The sequence below is a fragment of the Maniola hyperantus genome, chromosome 6 (genome assembly GCF_902806685.2).
Source record: "Maniola hyperantus chromosome 6, iAphHyp1.2, whole genome shotgun sequence".
Classification (NCBI taxonomy): Eukaryota; Metazoa; Arthropoda; class Insecta; order Lepidoptera; family Nymphalidae; genus Maniola; species Maniola hyperantus.
This window is the reverse complement of record NC_048541.1, coordinates 1374879-1394015: the sequence shown is the minus strand read 5'-3', so window position 1 is coordinate 1394015 and position 19137 is coordinate 1374879. Positions and strand designations below refer to the sequence as shown.

General features: G+C 37.6%; 2 protein-coding genes across 2 annotated transcripts in view; both read left to right on the top strand.

Annotated features, from left to right (window-relative positions):
* LOC117982958 (protein O-mannosyl-transferase TMTC1-like) overlaps positions 1-13358 on the top strand; it is a 180518-nt gene extending 167160 nt beyond the window's left edge. The window contains exons 8-15 of the mRNA XM_034969400.2: positions 692-813; positions 1795-1959; positions 2130-2243; positions 5731-5871; positions 7144-7343; positions 7520-7685; positions 10152-10275; positions 11039-13358. Coding sequence (XP_034825291.2) covers positions 692-813; positions 1795-1959; positions 2130-2243; positions 5731-5871; positions 7144-7343; positions 7520-7685; positions 10152-10275; positions 11039-11401 — 1395 coding nt within the window. The 3' untranslated portion in view covers positions 11402-13358. The remainder of the gene's footprint in view (positions 1-691; positions 814-1794; positions 1960-2129; positions 2244-5730; positions 5872-7143; positions 7344-7519; positions 7686-10151; positions 10276-11038) is intronic.
* LOC117983160 (solute carrier family 22 member 3-like) overlaps positions 1-19137 on the top strand; it is a 295991-nt gene that overhangs the window by 42791 nt on the left and 234063 nt on the right. The window lies entirely within an intron of this gene.

Here is a 19137-nt window from a genome sequence, read left to right as displayed (position 1 = left end):
ACTGACTGACTGACTGACTGACTGACTGATCTATCAACGCACAGCTCAAACTACTGGACGGATCGGGCTGAAATTTGGCATGCAGATAGCTATTATGACGTAGGCATCCGCTAAGAAAGGGTTTTTGAAAATTCAACTCCTAAGGGGGTTAAATAGGGGTTTGAAATTTTGTAGTCCACGCGGACGAAGTCGCGAGCATAAGCTAGTATTATATATTTATAAAGATTTATAAAGATCTTAATCTATGATATTTAAATTTAAATTTATTTTTAGATCTTAATTTAAAATTAAAATTTTAACGATTTATTTATCTCGTGAGAACTCATTAATTTTCCGGGATAAAAAGTAGTCTATATCCGTCTCCGGGATGCAAGCTATGTACCTATGTACCAAACAGATAATCAATGTCCATGACTTCGTTGGCGTGGATTTATTGATATCAAAATCCCATGAAAAATATTTGATTTTCAGCACAAAAAGTAGCATATTTATGTCCTTCCCGAAATAAACGTGGTGCTGTTACGTGACGTTGGTGACGTTCTTTTTCTTGTGCCGTCCGGACCACGTCAACCCACGTGAAACCACCCTCTATTACAATCTGGCGCCCAACGTGGGGCATATCCAGCAATCCAACGGAGAATTTTTTAAAGACCTACTTTTAGGATTTACTTATTTTTTCACTTTGTTGTAGGTACAAAGACATACTCCAGCTGTGATCGGCCTCCTTCTGCTGGTGGTACCGTTCGTGCCTGCTAGCAACCTATTGGTTACCGTTGGATTTGTGATCGCAGAAAGAGTGTTGTACATACCGAGGTAAATAAGTACTTTAAATTGAAAGAAGTACATCATCATCATGATCAACCCATCGCCGGCTCACTGCAGAACACGAGTCTCCTCTCAGAGTGAGAAGGGTTTGGCCATAGTCTACCACGCTGGCCATGTGCGGATTGGTACACTTTCCACGCCTTTGATAACATTATGGAGAACTCTCACGCATGCAGGTTTCCTCATGATGTTTTCCTTCAACGTTACGCACATAACTCCGAAAAGTTAGAGGTGCGTGCCCGGGATCGAACCATGGACCTTCGATTAGAAGGCGGACGTCTTAACCACTAGGCTATCACAGTTTAGCAGAAAGAAATAAAAAAATTCAAAATTCCCAATTAAAAAAAAAACTCAATAACCTTGTTGGATTGGACTTCATAAATTTTTAGCTATTTTTAATTCAGCACATCTAATATATTATTTTGTAATGTACCTACCTATTTTGAAAGGTACACTATGTTTATCTAGATTGAGTCATTAAAAAAAGTACCTAAGTCTCAGAATAATAAATACCTAACCTAACCTAACGTGGCTAGTTACCACCCTACCGGCAAAGCCGTGCCGCCAAGCGATTTTAGCGTTCCGGTACGATGCCGTGTAGAAACCAAAAGGGGCATGGATTTATTAAAAATTCCATACCCCTTCCAGGTTAGCCCGCTACCATCTTAGACTGCATCGTCACAATTACCACCAGGTGCGATTGCAGTCAAGGACTAACTTGTAGATACAATAAAATAAAAAAATGAAGAAATTTGGAAACCGTTTACCGAAGAAAAATACGTAATTTATGACTCTGGTTTTAGTTGTGTAACTCCTAGTTGTGCTTGAGAGCATGCTATTTCAATCTGTATATTATGTAAGAAGAAGTTAAAAAGAGAAGTTTCACTCTCGAAATCTAACTAAGTTATCGAGATGAGTACACTTGTACTAAGCCTACTGAATGTGAAGCGTTTGTTTTTGTTTCAACAGTGTAGGCAGCGTCATAATAACGGCATACGGCGTTCAGCTGATGTGGTACTCGAGGCCTGGCTCCAAGGTGTTCCTGGTGGTGGGACTCGCGGTGCTGGCTGTGAGTGGAGTCGCGAGGACGCATAGGAGAAACGCTGACTGGCGGGATCGCGCTACTTTACTCAGGTAACTGTTATATGGCGTTCAGCTAAAAAAAAATATTTTTTAATCAATGAAACTTTTACAAGTATTTTTGAATCGTCAGACGCATCTACCACTGGTTCAGAATGCCTTTCCTACCGAGAAGAATCAGCAAGAAACTCGGCAAGCACCAAAATGTGTTGTGTTTGTTCCAGAGCGGACTTAGTGACTCTGCCGCAGAATGCCAAGCTGCACTACAACTTCGGGAACTACCTTCGCGAGAGCGAACAGCAAGACAACGCCATCAAACATTACAAAGAAGCTTTGAGGTATGAACACTTTGAGTACCAATATGACGGCTCAACCCAACTGTTTTCCGATTGCGGTAGAATAACAGCTACAATGTCACGATCGCAATCATCTCTGATTAGTTGACGCTCGCTCACTATTAGCTACAGTGCATTGTTGCAACAAGAATCGCACAAATTCAGCCAATGACAACATTTGAGATTTGGCCCTCTTGAATTATTATCATCAGAAAATATCAAAACGTACCTATACATCGATATATTATTCGCATGAACGAATTGACCACTCGGTCAATTTGTCCGGCAGCATTGGCTTCCCTATTCCATAGAACGATCGCGTCGCTCTTCGTACGACGATGACTAAAATTAACTGGAGTACAATAATTTAGCAATGGTAGCTTTAGAAGCTAGTACTTAATATTTGTCATGAGTATTCCACAATTTTACAGTATCCGATACGATATCGATATCGGATATCAGCCGTCCTCCCACTAACGGGTAATATAGACCTATCACAGACAGGTAATCGCATGTTACCTTCTATCACTAAACATCAAGATCCTATCCGATTTTACGCAGGCTCCATGCACACTAATTGCTTGCAATAATTATTATGCACGTGTTCACTCATAATATTATTATACTCAATTCTCCACATCAAAAATAAGATCGAACCAGCGAAAGCTGGCTATGCTGACTCCAATTTTTTGAGCCGATTTGTGTGTGGGGCATTTGCGTAAATTGTGTCCCATTTTCCTCTACATAAGCCAAACTAACTAGAAAATTAATAAATTATTTATTTATCGGTTGTTTGACAGGTTTCATAATAGAATTTGGTATTTCATAGGGTCATTTCTATAGTAAACTCTGGATGAGACATACAATATGTGAGCTCCATACCCCACGAGATACCGTATCGTGTCGTACCGGTCACAGTAATTGCGAACTTGTTTGACGTATGAGATTTTTTTTTTAAATTCAGATACAAGTTAGCCCTTGACTGCAATCTCACCTGGTGGTAAGTGATGACGCAGTCTAAGATGATAGCGGGCTAACCTGGAAGGGGTATGGCAGTTTTTATTAAACCCATACCCCTTTGGTTTCTACACGGCATCGTACCGGAACGCTAAATCGCTTGGCGGCGCGGCTTTGCCGGTAGGGTGGTAACTAGCCACGGCCGAAGCCTCCCACCAGACCAGACCAGAAATTTAGAAATTATAAAATTCCAAACCCCTGCCAGGAATCGAACCCGGGACCTCCCACTATTAAGACCACAGCGCTCACCACTGCGCCAGGGAGGTCGTCGAATGAGAAACGAAATGAGATTGTTTCAAAGAAACAACCATATCGCCCCACTGCTACTTGTTAACCTCGCGATTTCTCCAAACATTACCATATCAGAAAAGGCTATTTTTTTAGTAAGCTCCACACAATAATATTATGTGAGCTCCATACCCCACACGATATCGTATCGGGCAGTGGAAGGAGCTTTTGTCACACTAATTGCGAACTTGTTTGTCGTGTGGGATTGTTTGTGTCGTGTCGACTCGGATTGAGACAAACTGCTATACCGCCCCACTACTACTTGTGAACCTCGCGATTTGTCCAAACATTGTCATTTCTGCAAGGGTTGTTTATTTATACTAATATTATGTGCTTGATGTTATTTGTATCTTGTTATTGTTGCCAACAGTAGGTAAAACCTGCTTTCTGAATCAGTGGAAAAATCTATATATAAGTAAAAGGAAAAGTTGACTGACCGACTGATCTAACAACGCTCGAACTATTGGACGGATCGGATTGTTTGGCATGCAACCCAATCCGTCCAGTAACCCGTAGTTTGAGCGTTTAGCGTAGTAGATATTATGATATACATATCCGCTAATGAAAGATTTTTGAAAATTCAACTCCCAAGGCGGTAATATTTGTTTAGTCCACCCGGATGAAGTCGCGGGTATAGGCTAGTCTTTTCATGATGTCATGAGAGACATAAATTGGGTTGCTTGAGCCATAAGTATGCCAAAAAAAAATTCCTTTATTTTGTAAAAGTTCACGATATACTTATTGCAAATAAAACATCTCTAAAAAGTTAATGCCGCGTCGTAGGTGGGGCATTACCCGAGTTTTATTCGCTATACATTGCGGGTTTGAAAAATACAAAATCACTAAAACTACAATAAGAGGCAAATGGTTATTGGTATTGGATTGTGTTTAGGTAGTACAACAATAACGCTAAGTTTTTGCTAGCGTTCTGGAATTCCTCCTCTGGTTCCTGTATCTAAGTAATACTGAAATTATTTGGACACTAGATACTAATGATTTTTGTACTTATGCTAAAAAATACTTAAAAATGTTCTGGATCTGTCACTTCTGAATATTCTGTGACAGTTGAGATTTGGTTTTCGCAATAAGACATCGCGCAAAGTTAAGTACATATCGTTAGGTATAGTTGGTAGTCGGAGCTTCGCGTCAACTACTTGATATAACTCAGGGTTTATGGTAAAGAGTCTTGCAACTTCACCGCTTCTAAAGTTTCTTGAAGTGTTAGCGAAATATGATTTATAAAAGGCGTTGCTTTGCGGTATTTCGTGATATGCAAGAAACAACAGATTCTTTCAATATACTAAACTAGCTGATGCCCGCGACTTCGTCCTGTTGGAATTAGGTTTTCAAAAATCCCGTGGAAACTATTTGATTTTCCGGGATAAAAAACAGCCTATGTCACTCTCCAGGTCTTTCGCTATATCCATGCAAATCACTTCGGTTCGTTGCTCTCTTGCGGCGTACTAAAGGACGAACCGACAAACAAACACGCTGATCATGTTATTAGGGTGTCTAATATTATTAAGTGACTAGCTTATGCCCGCGACTTCGTCCGCGTGGACTAAACAAGTTTTAAACCCCTATTTTACACCCTTAGGGTTGATCTTTAACAATGAGATTTTAACATATTATGAGCTTAATAAAATATGTCATACTGCTAAATTAAAAAACTTCTTTATAGACACTTCAAAACTGACAGACTTTCGTACAAACTTAAACCTCTATTTTACCCCTTTAGGGGTTTAATAGGTAGGGGGACTTTTGAAAAATCCTTTCTTAGCGGATGCCTACGTCATAATAGCTATCTGCATGCCGAATTTCAACGCGATCCGTCTAGTAGTTTGAGCTGTGCGTTGATAGATCAGTCAGTCAGTAAGTCAGTCAGTCACTCTTTCCTTTTATATATATAGAGGACTAGCTTATGCTAGCGACTTCGTCCGCGTGGACTACAAAATTTCAAACCCCTATTTCACCCCCTTAGGAGTTGAATTTTCAAAAATCCTTTCTTAGCGGATGCCTACGTCATAATAGCTATCTGCATGCCAAATTTCAGCCCGATCCGTCCAGTAGTTTGAGCTGTGCGTTGATAGATCAGTCAATCAGTCAGTCAGTCAGTCAGTCAGTCAGTCAGTCAGTCAGTCACCTTTTCCTTTTATATATATAGATAGATTATTCATTTATCCAGGCTTTGGCCAACATACGCCAGCGCGCACAACAATATTGGCACATTGGCGAGCGCGGAAAACGCTGAGCACCACTTCCTACAAGCGATCAAGTACAACCGGCATCATGTGAACGCGCATTACAACCTTGGCAAGCTTTACAAGTAAGTACTGGCGCCGGTTCTGTTGTCTTTCTCTAAACTATAGTATCTACATCTTTTTCTTTTTCATAGTGCTAAAAAAGGACAGAACATGAATTTTGCATTTAAATACTCTTTAGTGCACGCCACAATAGGCTCGCGATTGGCGGCTAAAGTGCAGCACATTTTTCATACTTTAGGCAAGGGGTTCCTTGTGAAATGGCAAATCTAAAAATTCTTTTAGAACCACAATATTATAAAAGCAAATACTCAGCACCACAAAGGATTTCTGTCCTTTGAACCCGGGTTCGAGTTGTGAAATCAATGATTGAATCGACTGCTATAATTTTCAAATAAGCCATCATCAAAGAGCACAACACAAAAGCGCTCCTCAAAACAACAAAAATATTTCCACCTTCATTTTAATCACGATTTATTGTTCGACATAGATTTAAAACATAAATCATAATGAAAATTTTATTTAATTCATCCACTATTCATACTCCGTGTTCAATTAAAACCGAATAAAACCCCCCTACAATTACGTACAATTAACAACCTGCGGAATTGAAAATTATTATTTCTGGGTAGCTATTTATTAAACCGTGCGATAATAATTATTATTATAATTGAATTCTTAATTAAAACAACTGCTGTACAATTTTAGTAATATTATTATAAAACTACATAATAATTATTATAATAACAAGTTTTCTTTGCATTTCTGACCAGAGAATAAATCGTTCCTGATATCATTTTTTGCGCATGCTTCTCAGTGTGAACGCTTTTTAAATTGCTCATGCGTGTAGCCGCCATTTTAGTGACGTCTGCACTAGACTGAAGTTTCGAGCTGATGGTATATTTTTATTTCGGCTGACGACAAAATGACGTCATTTCGATGTTAATGAGACATGGTTCTCGCGCAATAGCTATTTGCGGTTCTTATAGTTGGTTTCGTTCTACAAAAGGAAAAAAGGAAAGATCACTAATTCGTTGTCCATCGATCTGTCTGTATATCAAGACCCTTTTTCTCAGGCTATTCTCAGCAACCTATAGAAGTGCCAAGTTGAAATGAATATTGTCAAATACTGGCTGGCAAATTGAACCACTAGGTTGAGCTGTAAAAATATCAAGCTTCATGAAATTTTTATCTTAGTGGATGCAATAAAAAAATCTGCATATTTGGACACTCGCAAATAAATCAAAACCCATAGGGCACTTCCCATTGACCTAGCATTCACATTTCAAATGAATAAATTCATAGCAAAGAAAAAAAAAGGTATTTTTCTTGTACAGGAAAACTGGTCGAACAAACCCAGCCATATCGATGCTAGAACGTTGCATAGCACTACAACCACGCTTCGTGCAAGCTCACATGGAACTGTTGACCCTGAAACCTGAGGCTGAGAAGCGAAGAATATTGTCCAGGCTCGTGGAACTGGAGCCGAATAACTGGGAGCATTATGTATTGTATGGGAATTGGCTGAGAACTAAAGGTATGAATGGCACCGATTCCGTTCTCTTTCTCTAAACTAAATTTTGAATATCTGCATCCTTTTCTTTTTAACAATGCTAAAAAGGGACAGAACATGAACTTTACATTTAAAGACTTTAAATTTTAGTGCACGCTAACAGATGTGATGAGGGAAAAGTCATAGATATGATTTTTCAGGATTACCGGTCGTAGCAGCCAAATACTTCTTGGAAGCGACGAGACTGAGTTTTCGAAATCGAAATTTTGAGAAACCAATCAGAGGAGATTTAATTTCTATCAGATCAACAGCACTCATATACAGGAGCTTGGGACAAAAGTCAAGAACACTCCAACTCCTAACAAGGTAAGATATATTATAATTATGTAAGTTTTCGATGTTTCCAGACTTTTACAAAACATTTTTTTACTCTCTACCAATATGAAATTGTAAAAGTGTCCCCTTTCACTGTGTTTCAAATAAAAACAACTGGACCGATTGGAATAATATTTTCGCAGTTCAAAAAAACATAGGTAAACAGTAAATTTTGCGAATAATTAGGTACCTGACCCGAATTTTACGCAATTGAAACCGCATGCATAAGTTAGCTTAAACATTACGTACCTATGTCATAAAACATCTCCGAAAGATATAAGTTTAAAATTTTTGCGTAGTCTAAATATATAAAAGGACTGACTGACTGACTGATCTATCCACGCACAGCTCAAACTACTAGACGGATCGGGCTGCCATTTGGCATGCAGATAGCTATTATGATGAAGGCATCCGCTAAAAAAGGATTTTTGAAAATTCAACCCCTAAGGGGGTGAAATAGGGGTTTGAAATTTGTGTAGTACACGCGGACAAAGTCGCGAGCAAAAGCTAGTTTTATATATTTTAATCAAACGAAAGTAAATGTTGCGCTTCAATTTTCCATGAAATGAGATATACACCTTTGAAGTCTAGATTTCAAAAGCTTATCTGTCTAAGATATTTTTGTGACCAACGTAATAGAAGATCAAAAGATAATCACGTAATGTAATAGTTAATGAGTTTTTAGGGTTCCGTACCCAAAAGGTACCCCTATTACTAAGCCTCCGCCGTCCGTCCCTCCGACCGTACGTCCGAGAAACCTACAGGGTACTTCCCGTTGACCTAGAATCATGAAATTTGGCAGGTAGGTAGATCTTATAGCTGACATTTGGGAAAAAATCTGAAAACCGTGAATTTAGGGTTAGATCACACAACAAATATTAAATTGTGGTCATGAACTAATAATTAGTATTTTCAACTTTCGAAGTGAGATAACTATATCAAGTGGGGTATCATATGAAAGGTCTTCACCTGTACATTCTAAAACAGATTTCTGTTTATTTTTATGCATCCTAGCTTTTGAATTATCGTGCAAAATGTCGAAAAAATACGACTGTAGCACGGAACCCACATTGCGCGAGCCTGACTCGCACTTGGCCGGTTTTTTTATCTTAATATATGTATTAACTGTAGTATAAAGGACATATAGGTCAGTGATTATTTGACAGACTATTTTACTGACATTATGTTAGTTTGTTATTTTTTTTTTTGTTTTGTGAGTTTCTCTACGTGATCAAATCAGAAATGATTAGATCCGTAGTAAAACTAAAGTAACCAACATAACTCAATTAGTTGCGAAGCTGAAGTGGCAATGGGCAGGGCACATAGTTCGTACAACCGATAGACGTTGGGGTCCAAAGGTGTAGGAATAGCGACCTCGCACCGGAAGACGCAGTGTTGGAAGAACCCCCACTAGGTGGACGGACGACATCAGACGAGTCGCACGGAGCCGCTGGATTCAGGCGGCGCAAGACCGTGGCGTGTGGAAGTTCCTACAAGAGACCTATTTCCAGCAGTGGACGTCTATCGGTTGATGATGATGATAATGTTAGTAAGTATAAAATAATTACGTATTAAGGTTCAATCAAAATCAAATTTACAATATTCAACACGGTGTGGTTTCCAGCGTGATCTGATATAATTATGATTTAATTTTAACCAAATACAATTTTCGCATTTACCTCAAATAATATGTTACCGAATACATAATTATGTTATCACAATATAATATCACTATCGATTTACAAAATACATAACGGGCTTATGTGAAAAGTTATTCACTACGAATCCTTCGTTCAAATTAATAATTTTACATGAATGCTTTATTAATCAAAGACTCAATTTATAATATTATATTATGTAAGGTTATTTTTAAAAATTGATTTGAATTGTCAGAAATTATATTAAATTATTAATTTATCTAATGAAGGTATTTTAATAAAATTGATATTTCACTCATGCAATGTCACAAAATCTGTTGCTAGCAGGCTTACTGGAGTTAATTTGTATAAATACGGGTATTTTTAAGGTTTTTATTTTAAGTCTCTTTCTGAGATTCGGGTCCATTATTATTGAATACTGTTGGTGTTTAGATCACGGAACTGGACAATAATTAGATGTTGCGATAGCAATTGCGGTCTGATTGGATAATTTATTTTACCATTAGTATTTTTTAGATTGAAACTCTCTCACAACCTCTACGCGTTGAACCTGTGTTATTTGCGTAGGGTTTGGGAGGACATTCCAAAAATTCGTTAAAATATTTAAAATTTTAATAATACCAATTTTTTCTGAGTGACACTCATAATATCTTGCAATAATTTAAATTCTCCATCGCCCCTTAAGTGACTCTGAGGTTTTTGTGAGGCTGTTCGTAAAGTTTGTTCTTCAGGTACTGACAAAATAATATGAATTGACAAAAAATGAACAATGATATTAATAAGATTATTTTTTACACAGATGGCATACTTGGAGACGTGGGTGGCCGAGTGCGGCGGCGGCACACATGTATCTGCGAGATTGGCGGCTGAGGATGGAGCTAGAGGGACGTGTGCAAATATACTCCAGGGCTGTGAATCCTACCGTAAGCCTACCGCACTTCTGTACGCTCAGTACGAGATTTTATGTCTCACGAAACGTTGCTAGAATTCGAGAGTCGAAACACAATAACGTCAAAGTAAAATGGACCTAAAAAGCCTAGTGAATTTAAGTCAAAAATTCAATGCCACTGATTTTAATTTCGCAACGTTTCCGCTTGGAGCGCTGGCTGTTAGATGTGTACAGCCAGCGCGCCAAACGGAAACGTTCGATCCAGTTTACTATAACGCGGAAGTGTTTCGACACTCGAATACTATCAACGTTGGTGAGACGTAAAATCTTCTACTAAGCGTACTGAGCAAATATTAATTCTTCGTAAATACAAAATGATTTTCTCCATGTATTCACCAATGCCGACCTTTTTAGTGTTAGATTGTGTGGAATGTTTGTATTGTCATTGTTTTACCCCTTTACATGATTCGCATACTTAATGGTGGAAATTTTTGGTTGCGTAAACAGCTACGAAATAAGATTGATATTTCGGCTTTTCACAACTGGTTATTCATCAAGAATATTTTAATTCAGATTTGTAACGAAATAAGATTAAAATTACGTTACGAAAAGCCGAAGTACAAATCTTATTTCGTAGCTGGTTACGAAAAATTTGTTACCAACGTGGATGCAACCGATTTTCTTATATTCGAATTTTCTAATATTCGAATTTTCGAATCTCATAATAATTGGTGATAATTTTTTTTGGTGTATAGAAAACTGGTGATTTTGTTCTAACATTATATTTTGGTGTACAGAAATCAACAACATGCTTCGATCACTCTCAGCTGGCAGCCGGAGCAACAACGTCTACAAACGAAGACAAAACTGCGAAAGTAGAAGAAAAAATCAAAATTGAAGAAACTATTCATAGTGATAAACAAAGCAGTGAAAGTGACAAAACTGTGATCGTTGACAAAAGTTCGTGCGAACAAAAATCGTGTGTGGTTAAAAAACGCAATCTTTCCATTTCAACACAAATAAAGACAACGCATAATAAATCCGAAATAGGACACAAGAAAAAGTGCACAATGCATAGGAAAGAGAAAAATGTAAAAAACAACGACATACCGAACATAGTGCCGCCATTGACTGAACACATCCTCATGAAGACATTCTAAATTAAAAATGCTTTACTAGAAATCACGAGTGAACTAATGTGTGCTTGCGAAGGATTTGAATTAATTGCATTTATTTTTGATGTTGAAAACGCAGTGAGGTTAGGTGTAAAGTTGGGCTGACAATATCGCAAGGTTAAACAGTTAGTTAAGTCTTTTCAAAGTGAGAAATTTTAAATGTTGTCAAGATTGGTTTACTAAATTAAAACAAAATTAATACAAAATTTAACGTCATCATTATCATCAACACATCCCCAACTCTCTCCTAAGCATGGTTTTCCTCTCAGAATGAGAAGGGTTTGTCTATAATTTACCCACACAGGCCCAGAGCGAAATAGCAGATTTCACACACCTTTGAGAACATTTAGAGACCTCTCAAGCATGCAGGTTTCCTCACGATGTTTTTCTTTAACGTTAAAACAAGTGATATTTAATTTCCTTACGCACATAACTCCGAAAAGTTAAGAGGTGCGTGCCCGGATCAATCCCCCGACCTCCCCAAAAATGACAGACATCTCCGAAAAGTAAGAGGCACCTACGTACCCCCAACATCCCGAAAATAAAGCGGACGTCTTTGCCACTAGGCCATCACTTCTTCTTTTTCCTTACCTTATCCCACGCTACGTGGGGTCGGCACAACATGTCTTTTTCTTCCACTCACTTCTGTCATCCGTCAAGTTATTACCCCTTTTACACGCATATCCTCTTTCACGCAATTTTCGTCACTGATGTGCCTAATACATTTCTTAAAATTCAATATTCATTTCGGTTACTGATTTAAATCGTCACCGAGTCACCACCTCTTCGTCACCATCACCGTCGCCATCAGCGTCACCATCACCATCACCGTCGCCATCACCGCCACGGTGGAAAGCACTATTCCCTCACTCACATAGCACCTTCACCTTTACTGCTTATTGCCGTATGTTCTGGCCAGCAGTGTGCCATATATTTTGAGACAACCTCAGAGTGAGCACTATCTATTCCCTCACTTTCATACTTCCGTTATGTTAAGATTGTGGTAACTGATTCTGCTAACTGCAACTTTTAAAATTTCTCACGTTAAAAAGTTAGATAGGTAACTAATTCTAAAAGACAATTTTGTAGAAAAAGAAGTTATATTTTTGTCAAAGAATAATGATTGACTGTGTTAGGGTGGTAACGCACCGAAAGTTTTTACGCTAGACTGTAATATTAGGTATTGTAATTAATTAATTTGTTAATGCAACCGTCTCTGTTATAATTTAGTTCTTCGTTCTGACTTATGAACATTTCCTCTTAAACTATTATAAGTATTATATTCAATTTACTTATCGTTTTGCAATATTTTTATTAAAAAAAGTCGTTAACGCCAAAAACGTAGTGTGTGAGTTATCGCCAAAAAACTGATGCTTTAAAAGTGTGCTACGTCGAATCAAGATTTTTAGTTTTGCTGTAAGTATAATACTTTTTTTGAAAACATCATTATTCCAAAATTCACACGTTTTGAGTAATAGCTTTAAAATGTTTTTTTGGATTTCCGTTTTTTGACGAAAATTTTCATTTAAATAGTCTGAAAAGTCGATGCCTAAAACTTATTTTCAAACAATAGACATATATATTATGTAACAGAAACAGTTGCAATTCACAAGTACTAAATAAGCCGACATAATCTTATAATATTGCTTTGGCCTTATATTTCTATTAGGCACAATCTCATATAAACAAAAACACTGTCCATAACCCCATAATACTCGCCATATTGATATACTTTAATGTTTATATTTAGGGCCAAAGCACACACGATATTTTTGCATCGACAATTTTATTGGCGATTAGATCGCTTTTTCGAAATGAGATGCCGCGACTAAATTTTGTACCTATTTTTATTGATAGTATTGGAAACTATGCAGCAACTTAACTTCGCACACAAATATAAAATAAAATCAAACTATGTGTAATAAATGTATAATTAAGGTAGGTACCTACCTACCTTAATTATACATTTTTTAGGTACCTACCTACCTTAATTATACATTTTTTCAACGTCAAGAAAAAATAATTTTACAATAACTATAGTGAATAAATTATGTATTAATATAATTCAACGCAAATTGCAGAGATTTAATAAGTCATGCAACATATCTGATACCACCTCCAAAGGCACGCTGAACCGCAATATTGCAAGGTTTAAATTTCAAATAAGCTAATCACCGATTCTAAAAGTAGTGTGTGTCTTGGCCTTTACATCTTTTGCATACGATGTTGTTTTATACGCAGTTGAAGCGTATGTATAGGTAATATTATATTACATAATTTTATTTTAATTTCATTATAAATAAAAATCATGTTTTTATAATTATTCTCTTTAATAATGAATTCTAGCCCCATAAACTACCGTTATATAAAAAAATCACTTCATTTTATTACTACAGTCCAACATACCTACATTGCATATAGGTATTTTGTAAGAATCTTCACAGATCATGGTTTTAATCTGCGCGTGTCTAATGGGCAGATTACACCTACCGAGTACAGTGGCGAGTCAGTGTCCTCGGCCAAGTACTCGGTTGGTATAAACACTTAAACGAGTACAATTCGCCGCAATTTCTCAGCCACAGCACTGTCTCGGCCGAGTGACATTTTACTGTCTCGCTTCACTACTCGGTAGGTGTAATCTGCCCATAACGGCTCCCCGCTACTCGTTTGTGTCATATTTTTCTGTCCGCCAAGTGGGTGATCTCCCATCGAAATATAAAATACTTCAATGGGGTCTACCCACGCTGTGTGCAAAATTACACCGTGTGCAAACTGAGTACTTATTTTCAATATAATATCTGTTAATTGAAAATTTAGATTAAGAGCAGGTGAATGATTTGCTCAAGTGCTTTATACACGTCCATAATATTTCATAAAAAATGTCCGTAGAAACCTATGAAGGTTTCATGATGTAATAATATCTCATCATACTCTCTCATATATACTTAATGAAAATATTGACTGTTTATTTTGAGGCTAAATTTATTTTGGACAATGTGAAATGGATTTACCATTAACATAATAACAATGCTGAAATCAGAGAAATTAAAAAAAATTGCTGTATTTTAAATTGAAAAAGTTGTTCAACAATTCACCACTATATAATTATTGTATCTACGCGTATGTCTAATATCAAAATGGTAAAGATGTGATATTTTATCAAAATTGTTTTCTCAGAACATTGATCAATCGTTGTAGTCGATCTAGTACTTTGTAACTATAACTAATAGGTAAACGGTGATTAGTCAAAGTAAGCCCGACTAGTTAGAGCAGAGGCCTGTTGAAAAAGATCCCGGATGGGTTCGATCTAGTCGGCCTTACTTCGACTAATCACTTGAGTGTAGCCAGTATTAGTTACCTATATTTATAATGAATATACCACACGATAGTTTAAACACCAAAAGACTCCGAGGCTACGTAAAATTTTGAACTGTATAAGTACTGAGCACAATTAATCATACACCAGCTCTCAGATTATTTTATTTGACTCATTCAATAATGTACATATTATTTTTAAGGGTAGGCTAAGCACTTGGCAATGCTTTGGATGTACTGAGAATAAACCAATGAATTACTTGTGGTTGTTTCTTTTCCCCATTTCACTGTAGGTACATACTACATAGTCACAGCCTAAAGAAGATATTTCATACAGTCTGTCGACGGTAATATCTAGACAGAGCTAGGTCACAGAATAAGGGTGAGCCGTGGGACTAAAGATGACGTGTACACGACTACTTTTTAGGGGTCCGAACCCGAAGGATGCCATCGGGACCTCTATTGCTAAGACTCCGCTGTCCGTCTGTCCGTCCGTCCGTCTGTCAGTGGGCTGTATCTCGTGAATCGTAATAGGTAGAGTTGAAATTTTCACAGAATGTATATTTCTCTTGCCACTATGACAATTAATAATAATAAATTGTTGTGACATATTTGCTGACAAATGGGCTGACCTCATGGGTCAGATCTTGAACTCTTGTGAAAATTTATAATTTTGCTTTTTAAAAGTTATAATTTTAACAATTTTTGTTATGTTTATGTTAGTTTCTACTCGTAGTTGAATTAGTGTAATTGGCTTTATGGTCGTTCTAATTAAATAATAAATAAATAATAATAATAATAAAAATTACTTAGTTCCCGTGGGATTAAAAAAAATATATCCACGTGGACAAAGTCGTGGGCATCATATCTAGTAAGTATGTCAAACTCAAAAGTGATAAGCATAACTCATACGCATAAGCAAGTTGTGATAGTCTAGTGGTTAGGACGTCCTTCTAGTCGGAGGTCGGGCGTTCGATCCCGGGTATGCACCTCTAACTTTTCGGAGTTATGTGCGTTTTAAGATATTAATTAAATTATTCGCTTTAATGGCGAAGGAAAACATCGTGAGGAAACCTGCATGGCTGAGAGTTCTCCATAATGTTCTCAAAGGTGTGTGAAGTCTCCCTTTTCACTCTGAGAACACCCGTTCTTAGTAGTGAGCCGGCGATGGGTTGATCATGATGGCATGATGTCATAACTAAAAGGAAGTAAATAAAATAAAAAGTAAAAAATCAACCATCGATGTCACAGGCAAATACAAAATAGCAGGCAAAACAGTTGAACAACAGGCAAACTGGTTGGTATTGTTAGCTTATTGAAGTTAGTTTAATGAATTAGACAATATTTGACTCATCCGATTTCACGCGATCTGTGGCGGGGGAGCCATCTTGAATCGATTTGTTTATACAAATCGATATACCCACATAATCAAAATAGCGACCTAAACACAAAAACTACCTATTTAATAGTCGTCGAGTCTTGAGTCCTTCAAACACCGGTATATAAATACCGACTATTAAATAGGTACTTTTTTGTGTTTAGGTCGCTATTTTGATTATGTGGTTGCAATAGCAGTTGTGCCCTAATCAAGTCAATATTGCAGTTAGGTTATTAAAACTCTCGATAAGCCTCTACGCGTTGTGATCTATATCCACGTGCAAGCTTTATATGAGGGAACATTTTAATAACTTATAAAATTAGTTAAATTTAACCTGCTTTCTGACTTACGCTGAAAGTATGGATTCCTTGACATAAAAACCGTAACTTTGAAATAAAAAACAAAGTCACAGGAGTTTTGTCAATTTTCAAGGCTATCGGCGGCCATCTTGAAAATATCCCACTTCTGACTGTCCGATTTTAGTAAATTTTTCCTGTCTATAAATACACCTAGTAAAGCCAATCACAGATCTTTAGTAAGAATTTGTTCAAAGTTACGATGGTGTGGACTAATTTAACTGAATTCACCCGTCTAAAACGTCAGAGAGGTTTTTATACAAATCGAACTAACTACCTACATCTCAATGCAAAGTAAAGTTCTATTTCTAGATTTCTTTAAAACGCCTGTTTTTCCTTTTTGAAAGTACCCCAGGCTCTTAAGCAGCGAGCACACAAAGGATGTCAACAATCTTGATATGCAGACAACGTTCTATATTGTGATTCAGTGAATCGGACGCTCCGCTCCGCTACCGTTCAATATGGTATGAATTTAGCTTAGAGAAAGAAGCTCAAAGGATACCTCACATAGTAGGTAGATAGGTACCTATTAGATTGAAACATCGCTATTATAATGTTCCACTAGATGGGGCGCTTCATAGTAACTACATAATGGTACTGATTCTAAGCACAACCTAATTTTAGAGTATTTGCATACTCTTCTTAATAATGTAATATGAAAAGGACAGACGCAGTTTGACAGTTTAACATTTTATTTTTTAGATGGTAAAACCCGTGATTTTAGCGCACAGTCGCGAGCCTACTGTTTAAATTTGTAGCGTGCACTAAAATTTAGAGTCTTTAAATGTAAAGTTCATGTTCGGTCCCTTTTTAGCATTGTTAAAAAGAAAAGGATGCAGATACTCTAAATTTAGTTTTAGAGAAAGAAACAGAATCGGTGCCACTATTGTTCCAACGAACATCAGTGTCCGTACTCCTGACAGTCGTTATCCGCTTTAGACGCAGTCCGTTTGTAAAAATTTAACAGCTATTACTAACATTAGGGCCGATTCTCTTGTACACAATCTCTAAACTAAACTAAATTAACAGGTCTAAATCTAGCGCTATCTAACTGCGTCTAAAGCGGATTGCGACTGGCAGACAACGATGTTCGCTGGAACATGTTGTAACTATGATGCGCCCCATCTAGTGAAATATTTATATCGGTGGATTGAAACTTGTTTGCTTGGTAAGTAGAAAGAAATTGTTCAACAAGTGGCGAAATAGAAATATTCTTGTAAATCCCGTGTAATATCGGCTCGATAAAAGCTAAGGGAACGCACAATCGATATGAATTCTATGAATAATATATTATGTACTAGATGATGCCCGCGACTTCGTACGCGTGGATTTAGGTTTTTAAAATATCCGTGGGAACTCTTTAATTTTCCGGGATAAAAAGTATTAATATTTCGTCAAAATCGGTTGAACGGATGGGCCGTGAAAGGCTAGCAGACATACAGACAGACAGACACACTTTCGCATTTATAATATTACTAGCTGATGCCCGCGACTTCATACGCGTGGATTTAGGTTTTTAAAAATCCCGTGGGAACTCATCAATTTTCCGGGATGAAAAGTAGCCTATGTCCTTCTCCGGGATGCAAGCTATATCTGTACCAAATTTCGTCAAAATCGGTTGAACGGATGGGCCGTGAAAGGCTAGCAGACAGACAGACACACTTTCGAATTTATAATATTAGTATGGATGGATAGTATGGATGGATAGTAGGTTCGCGACAAGTCGAGATGGCAATCGGGGTATGAGGCGGGGGGCCGCCCTGCACACCCGCACCGGGTTAGCGCGGGGGGGGGGTCCACCAAGCTGCCCAAGTGCGGATTAGCAGACTTTCCACACCTTTGAGTAAGTACATTATGGAGCACGCTCAGGCATGCAGGTTTACTCACGTTGTTTTCTTTCACCATTAAAGCAAGTGACATTTAATTGCTTAATATCTCCGAAAATGCACCTACTCGTAACTCCATAAAGTTAGAGGTGCGTGCCCGGGATCGAACCCCCGTACTCCCGAATAGAAGGCAAAAGTCTTAATCACTAGGCTATTACCGCTTTTTACATTCAAAAAGTCAAAAATCAAAAATCAAATGGTTTATTCAAAATCCATACTAATATTATAAATGCGAAAGTGTGTTTGTCTGTCTGTCTGTCTCACTGTCTGCTAGCTTTTCACGGCCCAGCCGTTGAACCGATTTTAACGAAATTTGGTACAGATATAGCTTGCATCCCGGGGAAGGACATAGGCTACCTACTGTTTAGGTAATATTTAAAAGGCGGTCACTGAAAATCAGCGTTGGGGCAACTGGTACCTCAGATATTTGCTCTAGAGGTTTGTGTCTGAGGGGCCCGACGTCTCAACACAAGCTGAGTGGCCTACCTGTTCGAGGTGTTGCACTGCTGTACAGGACGATATTGCCTACACCATGTACCACCTATATACCTCGAATAAACATTATTCTATTCTATTCTATTCTATTCTATTGTTTATCCCGGAAAATCAAAGAGTTCCCAAGGGATTTTTAAAAACCTAAATCCACGCGGACGAAGTCGCGAGCATCGTCTAGTAGGTAATAAATAACACTTTTTGATGGTCGGTTGTTGAAATTTTGTCATATTATGATATAGTGGTGATAATTTTTACGCGAACTTAAAACTAAAGCTTTTCAGACCTGGGTGC